This window comes from Pogoniulus pusillus, chromosome 35, assembly GCF_015220805.1.
Source record: "Pogoniulus pusillus isolate bPogPus1 chromosome 35, bPogPus1.pri, whole genome shotgun sequence".
NCBI lineage: Eukaryota > Metazoa > Chordata > Aves > Piciformes > Lybiidae > Pogoniulus > Pogoniulus pusillus.
The window spans coordinates 12,587,793-12,601,182 of NC_087298.1; the positions used below are offsets into that span (position 1 = coordinate 12,587,793).

General features: G+C 47.9%; 1 protein-coding gene across 4 annotated transcripts in view; it reads left to right on the forward strand.

Annotated features, from left to right (window-relative positions):
* The window catches only part of AK8 (adenylate kinase 8), an 88,583-nt gene that overhangs the window by 7,416 nt on the left and 67,777 nt on the right, over positions 1–13,390 (forward strand). For 3 of the 4 annotated variants that reach the window (XM_064171552.1, XM_064171551.1, XM_064171554.1), the window contains exons 3-5: positions 68–117; positions 1,537–1,650; positions 8,626–8,694. In XM_064171552.1, coding sequence (XP_064027622.1) covers positions 68–117; positions 1,537–1,650; positions 8,626–8,694 — 233 coding nt within the window. The remainder of the gene's footprint in view (positions 1–67; positions 118–1,536; positions 1,651–8,625; positions 8,695–13,390) is intronic. The other variant, XM_064171553.1, reaches the window with a different exon arrangement.

Here is a 13,390-nt window from a genome sequence, read left to right on the forward strand (position 1 = left end):
AGTGGTAGCAAACCTGTTGGGATTTTGCTCCTTTACATGCTGATATTCCCATATTCTTGTTTCATAGCTCCAAGGATTTGTGTTCTTGGTCCACCTGCTTCTGGGAAAACTACAGTTGTAAGTAGACTACCTTCAGTGTTCTGTTGCTGTCCACTTTTGCCTCCCTGCTGAGCTCCCTGCTTGGGTGGGTTTTGTTATGGGGAAATACTTTTGGGCATCATCTCATCAGAGGACAGGTGGAAGGGTGGAATTCCTAAGGGATACTCTTGTGTATTACACTGCAGAATCACTGAAGCATTCAGACTGGAAAAGACCCTCAAGATCATAGAGTTCAACCAAGAGCCCTTCTCTACAAAGCTCACCCCTAAACCATGTCCCCAAGCATCACATCTAAACCACCTCGAAACACATCCAGGGTTGGTGACTCCACCACCTCCCTGGGCAGCTCAATCCAGTGCCAGACCACTCTTGCTGGTGAAAAAGTTCTTCCTAATGTCCAGTCTAAACCTACCCAGTGGCAGCTTGAGGCAGTTCATAAAATCATAGAATCAGTCAAGGTTGGAAGGGACCACAAGGATCAGCCAGTTTTAACCCCTCTGCCATGGGCAGGGACACCTCACACTAGAACAGGTTGCTCAAGACATCATCCAACCTGGTCTTGAGTATCTCCAGGGAGGTACTCCAAGCTGCATGTGAAGCAGAGCTGTTTAGTCTGGAGAAGAGGAGGCTGAGAGGGGACCTTATTGCCCTCTGCAGCTGCTTAAAAGGAGGTTGTAGTGAGGCTGGAGCTGGTCTCTTCACCTGAATTACTAATGACAAGAGGAAATGGCCTCAAGTTGGGTCAGGGGAGGTTTAGGTTGGATGTGGGAGGAAGTTCTTTCCTGAGCAGGTGGTCAGGCACTGGCACAGGCTGCCCAGGGAGGTGGTGGAGTTGCCATCCCTGGAGGTGTTTAAAAAGGCTGTGGTGCTTGAGGCTAGGGTCTAGTGATGAAGGATGCTGGGGTGGAGGTTGGACTGGCTGATCCTGGTGGTCATTTCCAACCATAGCCATTCATAGTGATGAGATGTTGTGCTGAGGGCTTTGGTTTAGTCAAGGACTTGCCAGTGTGAAACTAATGATTGGAGTCAGTGATCTTGAAGGGCTTTTCCAATCTAAGAAATTCAGTGATGCTGTGAAAGCTGACCACAAGAAGAGCAGGGGACAGTGGTTGTGGTAGTTTGAGGGATCCTACGTCACCCTTAAACAAACTTGGATGCTGGGAGGAAATCTTTCTTCTTCCCAATCTGTATTACAGTGCAGCAGATGAAAAAGATCCTGCTCAAAGCTGGAGTCTCTTAACCATCTCTGTAAGAAGCTGCTTGCGGTCGCACAGATAATCTGCAAGGCTGGAAAAATGTTTCCTTTCTCCAGCTTCTGAGAGAAAGAAAAGCCAACCAAAAACCCCAAGCAAAAAGCTTCATTTTCTTTCCAGATATTTCAACTTGTGCTTTTTTATTGACTTTTTTTTCCCTTTCTCCCTTCCCTCCTTTCATCAGGCACTGTGGCTTTGTAAACACTTGAATGCTGTACGCATCTCTCAGGAGACTTTGTTATTCAAGGAAGTATTAGCACTGACAAAAGAAGCAAAGGCATATAAGGAAAGAAAAGAGGTAAGAGAATATAGTAATAGTCATTCTCATTTCACAGAAGAGGAATTATTTTGCATTCCCCTGCTTTCCACTGCTTTGAGTTGAGCAGATCAGAGTAAATCCTCTGCTGGCTGCTTGGTTTGTAGATTGGTTTGCGTGTCTGTAGGTGCAGGGGCTTTCAGAGAGGAGCAACCTCTGAAAAGACAAGGAATGAACAAAGATAAAGATCACAGCATTGTAGAATCATAGAATGGTAGAATGGAAGGGGTTGGAAGGGACCTCTAGAGATTGAGTCAACCCCTGTGCCAGAGCAGGTTCACCCAGGGCAGGTCACACAGAAATGCATCCAGGTGGGTTTGGAAAGTCTCCAGAGGAGGAGACTCCACAATCTTTCTGGGTAGCCTGCTCCAGGGCTCTGTCACCCTCACAGTAAAGAAGTTTCTCCTCATGTTGAAGTGGAACCTCCTGGGTTCTGGCATGCACTCACAGCCTGTCACTGAGCACCACCAGAAAGAGCCTGGCACCTTCATCCTGACACCCACCCCTCAGATATTTATGGGCATTGATCAGATACCATCTTCAGATCCCATCTCTGCCTCCTCTTCTCCAGACTAAACAGCCCCAGGGCTCTCAGTCCCATCATCATCCTTGTAGCCTCTGTTGGACTCTTTCCAGCAGATCTCTGCCTCTGTTAAACTGGGGAGCCCAAACCTGGACACAGTGCTCAGATGTGATCTCACCAGGTAGAGGGGGAGGAGAACCTCTATAAACCTGCTAGATCTCCTTTAGTTTTGGGTTGGTAAGCTCCACCCAACTCGAGGTTTGCTCCAAACAGGTTTCTAAATCCATTCCTGCTTCATTGTGGAGTTACTCATGCGTTAGGAGTTAGTCTTAGGATCGTTTTCCACTCTCTTCTCTCTGTTAACAGGTGATAGAAGGAGAGGAAATGGCCTGAAATTGTGCCAGGAGAGGTTTAAGGAACAATTTCCTTGCTCAAAAGTGGTCAAGGATTGGTACAGGCTGCCCAGGGAACTGGTGGAGTCTGTTCAGGTGGATGTGGCACTTTGGGGCATGGTTTAGTGGCCATGATGGTGTTGAGCTGAAGGTGGGACTCAGTGATCTTGGATGTCTCTTCCAACCAAAATGATTCCAGGATTCTGTGATGAGATCAACATTTCAATTGGTACCAAAGGCTGCTGACAAGGAGATCAGAAAAACAGGTCAAAAGAGTATTCTGAATACTCCCACAGAAGCATCTCTGCTGCTGGTTGCTGCCCCTTTGAGCTGATTCCTTTCTCCAGGTACCAAGGTGCTCCATGGATGGAGTCTGCCTTTCTGTGACTGACTCTAGCAAGTTCACAAACATAAGTTGAGTGGTTTTATTTCCCCCCTCCCTCCTCAGTTATTTTCATCAAAATGGAACCAGTTTCATAGCTGTGAGAATTCTACAGCCCTGCTAAATTTGGCTGGAATTGGCCAACAGAGTCACACTCTGCTGAGGTGGAAACTGGTGTGATACAGAAATTCAGGGGGGTTCCATAGAAGATTGGGCTGAAAGGTGATTAGGAGACTGAATTAGTGAATGAAGTTTAGAGATGCCTCAAGTAATGTGCTTAAAGATCTGAGAGCAAAGAGCTCATTGGAGGTGTTTCAGAGGAGGCTGCATGAGGCAGTGCCATGGGTTAGTTAATTAGAAGGGGTTAGGTGATAGGTTGGACTCTATGATCTTAGAGGTCTTTTCCAACCTGGTTAGTTCTGTGATTCTGTGATTGAACTGACTCAACCTACTGGCAAAAAGGTTTTGCTTCTGGCTGGGCTGACAGAAAAAAAGATTCTTTGTGGAGATTATGTCCTTGGAAGTCTTGGTTCTAATTCTGGCAGATTGTTTTGCTGGGTTTCACACATCCTGAGTTGGAGGGGGGGGAGAATTTCAAACAAAAATTCCCTTTGGTTTAATTACTGCAATTATTACCATATTTCAGACTATAGAGATGCACTTTCAAGGATGTCCTTTTGGGCTTATTTGATTTAAAAAGATGGATGGTGCAGAAGATGAAAGCCAGAAGTGTCAAGGCTAATCAGGTAGCAAGGAGCACCATGAAGAGCGGAAAATGATGGTGGGTTAGAAGCATAGAATCAGTCAGGGTTGGAAGGACCCACAAGAATTATCCAGTTTCAAGCCCCCTGCCATGCCCAGGGACACCTCACATTAGATCAGGCTGGCCAGAACCTCATCCAGCCTGGCCTTAAACACCTCCAGGGAGGAGGCTTCCACCACCTCCCTGGGCAACCTCTTCCAGGCTCTCACCACACTCCTGCTGAAGAACTTCTCCCTAACATCCAGTCTGAATCTCCCCATTTCCAGCTTTGTTTTGTCGCTCCCTGACAGCCTAAAAAGTCCCTCCCCAGCTTTCATGTAGCCCCCTTAAGATACTGAAAGGCCACAATAAGGTTACCTGGGAGCCTTCTGCTCTCCAGACAGTTTAGCACTGAGCAGTTTACTTTGAGTTTGAGATCTTAGATGCTGAAAGACCATTATCACTGAACCAGTTCTTTTGTTCTTCTCTATCAGCTTGATTTGCTTCTTTTCTATCAGTTGGATTCTTTAGTGCAGCTCCTAAAAATAGAATCGTAGAATGGTTTAGGTTGGAAGGGACCTCAAAGCTCAGCCAGTTCCAACCCCCTGCCATAGGCAGGGACACCTCCCACTAGAACAGGTTGCTCAAGGCCTCATCCAAACTGGTCCTGAACACCTGCAGGTAGGTTATGGAGCACAGAAGCACAGAATGTGATCTTTGACCACATTCTGTGCTTCTGTGCTCCACAACCTCCCTGGGCAACCTGTGCCAGTGTCTCACCCCCCTCACTGCAAACAACTTCTTCCTAACATCCTAATCTCCCCTCTGCCAGTTTAACCCCATTCCTCCTCATCCTGTCATTACAACTAGGAGAACTCCTTGCTTCCCTTAAATCAATGCAAGCTTTGCAGTGACTCAGAATGTAGCCAAACTGCCATCTCAAGGGCTCTCTTTCCCCTTGCTGATTCATGCCTGCTGGCTAAACCTGCTGCTGCTGTTAACTGAGCCCTGGGTGTGCTGCAGCGAGGGGTAAACCTGACTCCTTCAGCATACATCACCTCCATTAGCACTAATAGGCTTTGGATATCTCTTCTGGAGCACAACAATAGCTGTCTCTGATACACTCAGGGCACTGAAAAGTTGCAGTCCTGGCCAAAGCAATTTAATAAATGGAAAGGGGGAAAGCAGGAGCAGAGATGGTGTTTGTGGAAGTCTGGGGTGAAGATCACATAACGCAATTTGATGTTGTTAGAGGAACATTTTGTGTGTCTAAGGTTGCTGTGGCTAAATTAACCCTGTGCTAAAGGTCATGGAATCATAGAATCATAGAATAGTTCTGCTTGGAAAAGACCTCCAGCCCAACCAGTCTCCAGCTCTACCAAGTTTGGTTCCAAACCATGGCCCTCAGCACTGCAGCTCTGTTTTAAACACCTCCAGGGATGAGCATTCGACCACCTCCCTGAGCAGCCTGTGTCAGGCTTTGAGAACAACTTTGTTAGAAGAAACTTCTTCACTGATTCAACCTAAACCTCCCCTGGTGCAACCTGAGGCCATTTCCTCTCATCATGTCACTCACTGATATGGAGAAGAACCCAAACCCCACCTCTCTACAACCCTGATCAGTTTTAGGTCAGTAGGTCACTGTCACTAGATCTGCGCAAACAGTGTGGAAAGGTCTGCAAATGTTTGTTCACACAGATTGAGACTGGAGATCAGGGAGAAATTCTTTACAGTGAGAGTGGGGAGACACTGGCACAGGTTGCCCAGAGAGGTTGTGGATGTCCCCTCCCTGGAAATGTTCAAGTTCAGGTTGGGAGAGACCTTGAGCAACCTGTTCCAGTGAAAGCTGCCCCTACCCATGGCAGAAGGCTGGGATTGGATGATCTTCTGACCCAAACCATTCAATGAATATGCAGCCAAACATTTCCCTTGTGTTTCTCTCCCAGTGAACTGGAGAGCATTTAAGTTTCCCTAGCACAAGAATTCATGGAAGATGCCTTTAGAAGAGGTGATTGTTTGTCTGAGGCTCCATTTAAAAGCTGAGCAGGCAGCAATTCACTGTCACACTCCTGACCACTTCCTAACGAGCACAGCTCAGGTAGGGGATTCGAAATATTGACTGCTCAGAAGCAAATTGAGATCATTTTGCATGGGGGGAGGAAACAGTGCCAAAAAAAAAAAAGAACTCCAACAGTTTTGAATGTTTAATGCATTTGAAGAACCAGGAGCTCTCAATGAATATTCCATGAACAGAAAAAGAGGCTACATTTTGGGATAAATCATTGCAAATTATTCCCTCATCTCTACTTATTATAATGTTAATCAGAAGCACCTTCAGGTGTTTTTTTCCCTTCCTTCAGCAAAGGCTAATGATGAGCTCTTGCATGTTTCACTCTTCCTGTTAAGTGGATGAAATAAGAAGTTGGGATCACTGAACATTGTGGGTTTGTGGGGTGGGAGTGCTCTCAAGGCTGAACTAATTTGCAGGTGAGGTGTTTGCATATTACCTAATGACTTCAATCTGCCCTGGGCTTGCATCATGGATGCAGAGAATGGTTTGAGTTGGAAGGGACCTTAAAGATTATCCAGTTCCAACTGCTTTTAGGAGAAAAACTGACTAGGAAATGAGACTGGACTTGAGCCACAGAGGGCAGAAGGACCTAAAGCACTAAAGCACAGAGCCACAGAGAGCAGAAGGACCTAAAGCACTAAAGCACAGAGCCACAGAGGGCAGAAGGACCTAAAGCACTAAAGCACAGAGCCACAGAGAGCAGAAGGACCTAAAGCACTAAAGCACAGAGCCACAGAGAGCAGAAGGACCTAAAGCACTAAAGCACAGAGCCACAGAGAGCAGAAGGACCTAAAGCACAGAGCCACAGAGAGCTGAAGGACCTAAAGCACTAAAACACAGAGCCACAGAGAGCAGAAGGACCTAAAGCACTAAAACACAGAGCCACAGAGAGCAGAAGGACCTAAAGCACTAAAACACCTCCTTGAGTGGGTTTGTGCAAGAAGCTTCAGCCCATAGAGAGGACTGAGAATGCCTCTGCACTGAGAGAAGTTAGTCTGATTTTGGTTTAAATTGGCTTGGCAAGGCTTAGCAGAGTGGACCCCTGGCAGTTGCTAGCCTGTCTTGACATGACACATCAAAGCAGCAAGCAAGACGTGAGCTGCTCCTGCTAGCAGCGTGGGGCACCTTTGGAAGGTGACAGACTCAAAGCTGCAGACCCAGGCTCTGGCAGCGGGGGGCTGCAGGAGGCTTTGACACACCACCCTGCGGGACCTGCAGGAAGCTTTGACACACCACCCTGGGGGACCTGCTGACTTCCAAGAAAGTCAGCAATTCCTTCCCCTTTTTCTCTTCTACCTACTTGAACATTGCCTTAGATATTAGGAAGGCCACTGAGAACTGGGGATAGTAGAGAGAAACAAAACAAAAGCTGCTGCCAGACTAGACCACATTGGTCTGTTCCACAGCCAGGTGAGGACTTGTACCTGTGTTTTTTGGGGAGCTTTTTCCACTCTCCTCTCTAAAGTGACTTTTGTAGTAGAAGGCTGGGGAGGGACTACTGACAAGGTCTGCTAATGGCAGGACAAGGGGTAATAGGTTTAAAGTGGCAGAGAGGAGACTGAAACTGGATGTTAGCAAAGAGTTCTTCACAGTGAGGGTGGTGAGACACTGGCACAGGTTGCAGGTGGTGAGACACTGGCACAGGTTGCCCAGGGAGGCTGTGGAGCACAGAATGCAATCAAAGATCACATTCTGTGCTTCTGTGCTCCACAGCCTCCCTGGAGGTGTTCAGGACCAGGTTGGATATAATGAAGATTGTTCTGAAACCTTCCTGTGCAGGCACCCACTTGGTTCATTGTGTTTATCTCCATCCTTTAAGGCCAACACAAGGCTATAGAAATACTCTTTTAGGATTATGCCTTTCAGATTTGAGTTGGAAAACAGAGGGAAGGACCCACGAAGAGTCAAGCTCACATTGTTAGGTGAAAGAATTTTTTGAGCTGGGAGGTGGAGGAGTTGACTGCAGAATTTTTTCCTGAGTATTCATTTTACCACTAATGACCAAAGTAATGAGACTGAGACAAGGTTTAGTCAGTTAAGAGCTGCTCTGACTGGTGTGGCCAAAAGGTGTAGACTTTATCAAAGTTAAACTGACTAACACAGACTTTGTTTAACCACAGAATTGTTCCAGATGGAAAAGATCTCCAGGCTGAACAAATTGAGGCTTGAGGAGGGGAGATTTAAAATAGATATTAGAAATTAAATTCTTGACAATGAGGGAAGGTGAGACACTGGCACAGGTTGCCCCTGGAGGTTAGGGATGTCCTCTCCCTGGAGGTGTTCAAAGCTAGGCTGGATGAGGCAAGCTGGGCTGGTTGGAGGTGTCCCTGCCTGTGGCAAGGATTTGGAACTAGGAGATCTTGAAAGGTCCCTTCCAACCCAACCCATTCTATGAATCATCCATCCCAATCATCAACCTAACACCACTATGGTCACTAAACCCTGTCCCCAGATGCCATGGCCACAGAGTTCTTCAACACCTACAGGGCTGGGGGCTCCACCACCTCCCTGGGCAGCCTGTGCCAATGCCTGACATCCAGGGTGTGTGTAGAATGTGGCCCTGCTTCCATGGCAGCATGCAAAGAATCCAGAAAGGTGGATGCAGGCTTTGTGTTCAGCTTCCCTTTAAACCTGAGTTTTGTGCCCTTATTAAATCTCTGTTGCATTAACAACCTGGGACTTGAGCCAACCTGGTTCTTTAAAAGAACACTTCTGACTTCACCTTTAACCTGAATGTGCCTGAGTGGTGAAATTCCTTTTGAACTCAGTCGTGAAGATTCAGCCCTTTTGTTGTTGTTGTTGTTTTGATTTGATTTTTGGGGGGGGGTTTATTTGTTCTTTCTTTAGAAAATTCCCAATGCTCTTTGGGCCAATCTGATCCAGGAACGTCTGTCAAACGTGGACTGCATCAAACAAGTAAGAATTGCTCCTCAGAGGGCTGCTGGATAAGCACTTACACAACTCATGTGTAGTAGTTAGCATTCCAAGTCCTGAGCAGAGGAGGGAATGGGGGCAAATCATTGGGGGCTGTGGAGCCGATTGCTTTCTTGAACATCAGCAGAGGGAGTTTGGAGCTTTATTAACAGGATAAAGGGGAGGATGAGAGTATGCATATGCTAATCTTCCAGCACAGAGATGATCAAAGGCTGAACAAGCAGAGCTTTGTTGATTGCCTGGGGCAACTGGCAGAGATACAGTGGACAAAACAGATAAACAGAAAATATACCAAACCCGATCTGTTGAGTTAAAAACCTTAACTTTTAGTGGAGAAAGTGGGGAAGAAAAGAGTCTGACATGACTCAGTTCACTGTCTGCTTCTCCTTGTGTCTTTTCCCTCCCCTCCTTTTTGTGTTAAGAAGAACTGCATTTAAATAGATCCTCTGGTAGGTAATAATTAATATGTTAATGCTCTCTTACACAAACAGGCAACTCAATAGCTTTGGCTCTGCTCACAGATGTCAGGCATTGGAATAGGTTAGCCAGGGAGGTGGTGGAGTCCCCATCCCTGCGGGTGTTCAAGAAACATGTGGCCATGGCACTTTGGGACATGGTTTAGTGGCCATGGTGGTGTTATATTGATGGTTGGGCTTGGTGATCATAGAATCAGTGAGGGTTGGAAGGCACCATAAGGATCAGCCAGTTCCAACCTCCCTGCCATGCCCAGGGACACCCTACCCTAGGGTGGCCAGAGCCTCATCCAGCCTGGCCTTAAACACCTCCAGCAATGGGGCCCCAACCACCTCCCTGGGCAGATCTTAGAGGACTTTCCCAACCAGAACACTTCTGTGATTCTGTGACCTGTGAGATTTCTCACACAGTGCTAAAAAAGAAAAATGAAGTAGATTAATGTTGGATGAAATCAATGTCTGGATTGAAGGAAAGCAAAATACCTCTTATGTGTGTGCTTTAAACTCTCAGGTGTTGCTATGATTTGTTTGGTCCATAAGAAGTCATTTGTAGTTTGATAGAAAGGTTTGGGTTGGAAGGGACCTTCAAGATCATCCAGTTCCAATCCCTCTGCCATGGGTAGGGACACTTCCCACTAGAGCAGGTTGCTCAAGACCTCATCCAACCTGGCCTTGAACAGCTCCAGGGAGGTTGGGGAGCACAGAAGCACCCAACGTGATCTTTGATCACGTTGGGTGCTTCTGTGCTCCCCAACCTCCCTGGACAACCTGTGCCAGTGTCTCACCACCCTCAACCTGTGCCTTGTACTTTGTTCTCTGTCCCTATGGGTTTCAGTGTAGCCTCCAAGTTCTGCTGCAGACTGGATCCTTCCAATCCATGTAGACCAAATCCTGGTTCTGCAGACTGGATCCTTCCAATCCATGTGGATGTTTTTTGAGATGGTAGTTCTGTAGCACAGGGGTGTCTATGGGTGCAGAGAAACCTCAATCAGGCTAACAGGAGGAGCTGAGAATATTTTCTGCCTCTGATTGGAAGTTTTGTCTGTCAGAACTCAAAGTAGATGATTGCCAAATCCTTGGTGTGCTTCAGTGCCAAGTCAACTTAGCTTAAGCCACTAGTGGCTTTCAGTGACCCTGCCTTGGGTAAGCTGGATCAGATGGTCACTGAGAGGGTATGAAATGTGGAAAGGATAACTTGTTCAGGGTGGTAATGAATAGCTGGAGATGTAATCTCCTAAGTTGTACCTGCTAAGAGGCTTGCTAGAGGACATCTGTCTGTGCCTTGTTTCTGTTGGGAGCACACAGCTGCAGCAAAGTGGGTGGTGTGATGCACTCTTTGTGTGGTAGCTGAGAACTAGCAACAGCCAAACTTCCACCTGTCCCATGATCTAATCCATGAGGATTTCACTTAGAATATTACCTGCTAGAAACTGTTCCTGAGCCAGCCCAGGATGCCATTGGCTCTGCTGCCCACCTGGGCACTGCTGCCTCAGCTTCAGCTCCTCTCTCCCAGCACCCCCAGCTCCCTCTCTGCCTGGCTGCTCTCAGCCACTCTGGCCCCAGCCTGTAGTGCTGCTTGGGGTTGTTGTGGCCAAAGTGTAGAACCCTGCACTTGGCCTTGTTCAGTATCATCCCCTTGGCCTCTGCCCACCCATGCAACCTGGCCAGGTCCCTCTGCAGGGCTCTCTTACCCTCCAACAAATGGAAACTGCTCCTAGCTTGGTGTCATCTGCAAACTTACTGCTGCTGGACTCAATCCCCTGGTCCAAGATCATCAATAAAGATACTGAACATGCTCAGGCCAAGAAAGGGAATTTGTGCATTTGAATTTTCCTCCAGTTGTGGCAAATTATCCAACCAGAGCAACTCCCTGGTTCTCTGATCCTATCAACTGGAATTAAACCTGGGGGTTTTGTACCTCAGTGAGCAGATTGATGCCATTTCTTCCCACACATGAGTCAGCATGTTGGGCCTTTACTGAGAGCGTAAATGGGTCAGGAGCAGCATGCAGGAGCAATGCACCACCAGCTGTTTGGTTTATTTCTCCTTGTGGTGTCATTGGCTGGGCATTAATTGCCCAGCTTTCATCCCACAGACAGTGGGAATGCAGAAGTTTTTGGTGCCATTGCTCTGCCACTCAGAGGTTTATGGATGTCGCCAACAGTCTCTGAGGAGAACATTTGTGTTGATCAACAGCTCTGCTGAGACTCTGTGCTGTGTGTTCTCCTAATACAAATGTGGTCAGGACTGGCAGGGATCAGACAGGTGGAGCTTCCAGCACAGGCAGAAAACTTATTGCAAGCATTATGTTAGAACCTGGAATTGTGAGGCTGAGATGAAGACTTTTCATCTCCCAGAGTTAGTGCTTGGCGGCTGCGGCGTCTTTCTGACTGCTGGTGGTGTGGAGGAGGTTTATGGAGCTGGAGAAGGCTGGTGAGGAGACTACTACGTGATGGATTTGTGAGAGAGTGAGCAGAGCAGCTTCTGAGGCTGTTTAGTGTGGAGAAGAGAAGGCTGAGAGGGGATCTGATCACTGTCTATCAGTATCTGAGGAGTGGGTGTTCAGGATGAAGGTGCCAGGCTCTATGTGGTGGTGCCCAGTGACAGGACAAGGGGCTATGGGTGCAAGCTGGAACCCAGGAGGTTCCACCTCAGCATGAGGAGAAACTTCTTTGCTGTGAGGGTGCTGGAGGCCTGGAGCAGACTGCCCAGAGAGGTTGTGGAGTCTCCTTCTGAGTAGACTTTCAAGCCCCACTTGGATATGTTCCTGTGTAACCTGCCCTGGGTGATCCTGCTCTGGCAGGGGGTTAGTCCCAACGAGCTCTGGAGGTCCCTTCCAACCCCTAACATTCTGTGATTCCTGGTGCCTTAGGACCATTTAGAAGCTAAGCTTAGGCTGGGAAGTCACACAAGACATGGCAGAATTACTTTTGATTTGCATGAAACAGTTCACAGAGGTAGTGCCTGTGCTTGGAAGGGAAGACAAAGAGAGCAGTGGCTGTTGAGGCTTCTTGGTTTTACCTTGGCAGGTAAAGTTCATCATGCCCTTGGCAGGGGAGTGGGACTAGATGATCTTTAAGGTCTCTTCCAACCCAACCCACAGGCTCACAGGATGTAAGGGGGTGGAAGAGACCCAAATAGCTTATCCAGTTCAACTCCCCTGCCAGAGCAGAACCATACAACCTAGCTCAGGGCACACAAGAACACATCCAGACAGGCCTGCAAAGGGTCCAGAGAAGGAGACTCCACAGCCTCTCTGGGCAGCCTGTGCCAGGGCTCTGGGACCCTTCCAGGCAAGAAGTTCCCCCTTGTGTTGAGCTGGAACCTCCTGTGCTGCAGCTTCCATCCATTGCTGCTTGTCCTATCCCAGGGAGCAGTGAGCAGAGCCTGTCGCCCCCTCTCCTATCCCCCAGCCCTCAGATGGTTATAGACATTGATTCAATCCTCTCTCAGTCTTCTCTTCTCCAGACTAAGCAGCCCCAGGGCCCTCAGCCTCTCCTCACTAGTCAGTGCTGTAGTCCCCTCACCATCCTCATCACCCTCCCATGGGCTCTCTCCAGCAGATCTCTGTCCCTCTTCAACTGGGGAGCCCAAACCTGAAGGCAGTACTCGAGATGAGATCCCAGCAGGGCAGAGTAGAGGGGAAGGAGAATATCCCTTGATCTGCTGCCTTTGTGAAGCTCCATGCAAGGGTAGTGACGTTACAGAGCTTTGTCTGGGGAGAGACTCTGCCTCTTCACCACCTTTGCTGTCCAAGGAGAGTGCTTCTCTCTTTTTAGTAGCTTCACTCTACAAAAGCAATGTAGAGGATGAAAATTTTCTTTCTAAGAGGAAATTTGGTAGATTTTGAGCTGCTTCTGTCACTCATCCTCCTAACTGGGTCAAGCTCGACCTTGATCTAGCACAGGATGTCCCTGCTGACTGCAGGGGGGTTGAGCAAGATGACCTCGGGAGGTGCCTTCCAACCCAAACCATTCTATCAATGTTGATGGAGTTACCAACGTTGAAACAGGCTGCCCAGGGCACCAGCCCTGGAGATGTTTAAACCTGGTGCTTAGGGACATGGTTTAGTGATGACCTTGCAGTGCTGGGACTGGATGAGCTCAAAGGACTCCTCCAAGCCAAGATCCTGTGATTCTCTGACTGCAGGAACTGACCTGACAAGGTTTCTGCTGCACTCCTCAGCCTGCTGCTTTCTGAGCACT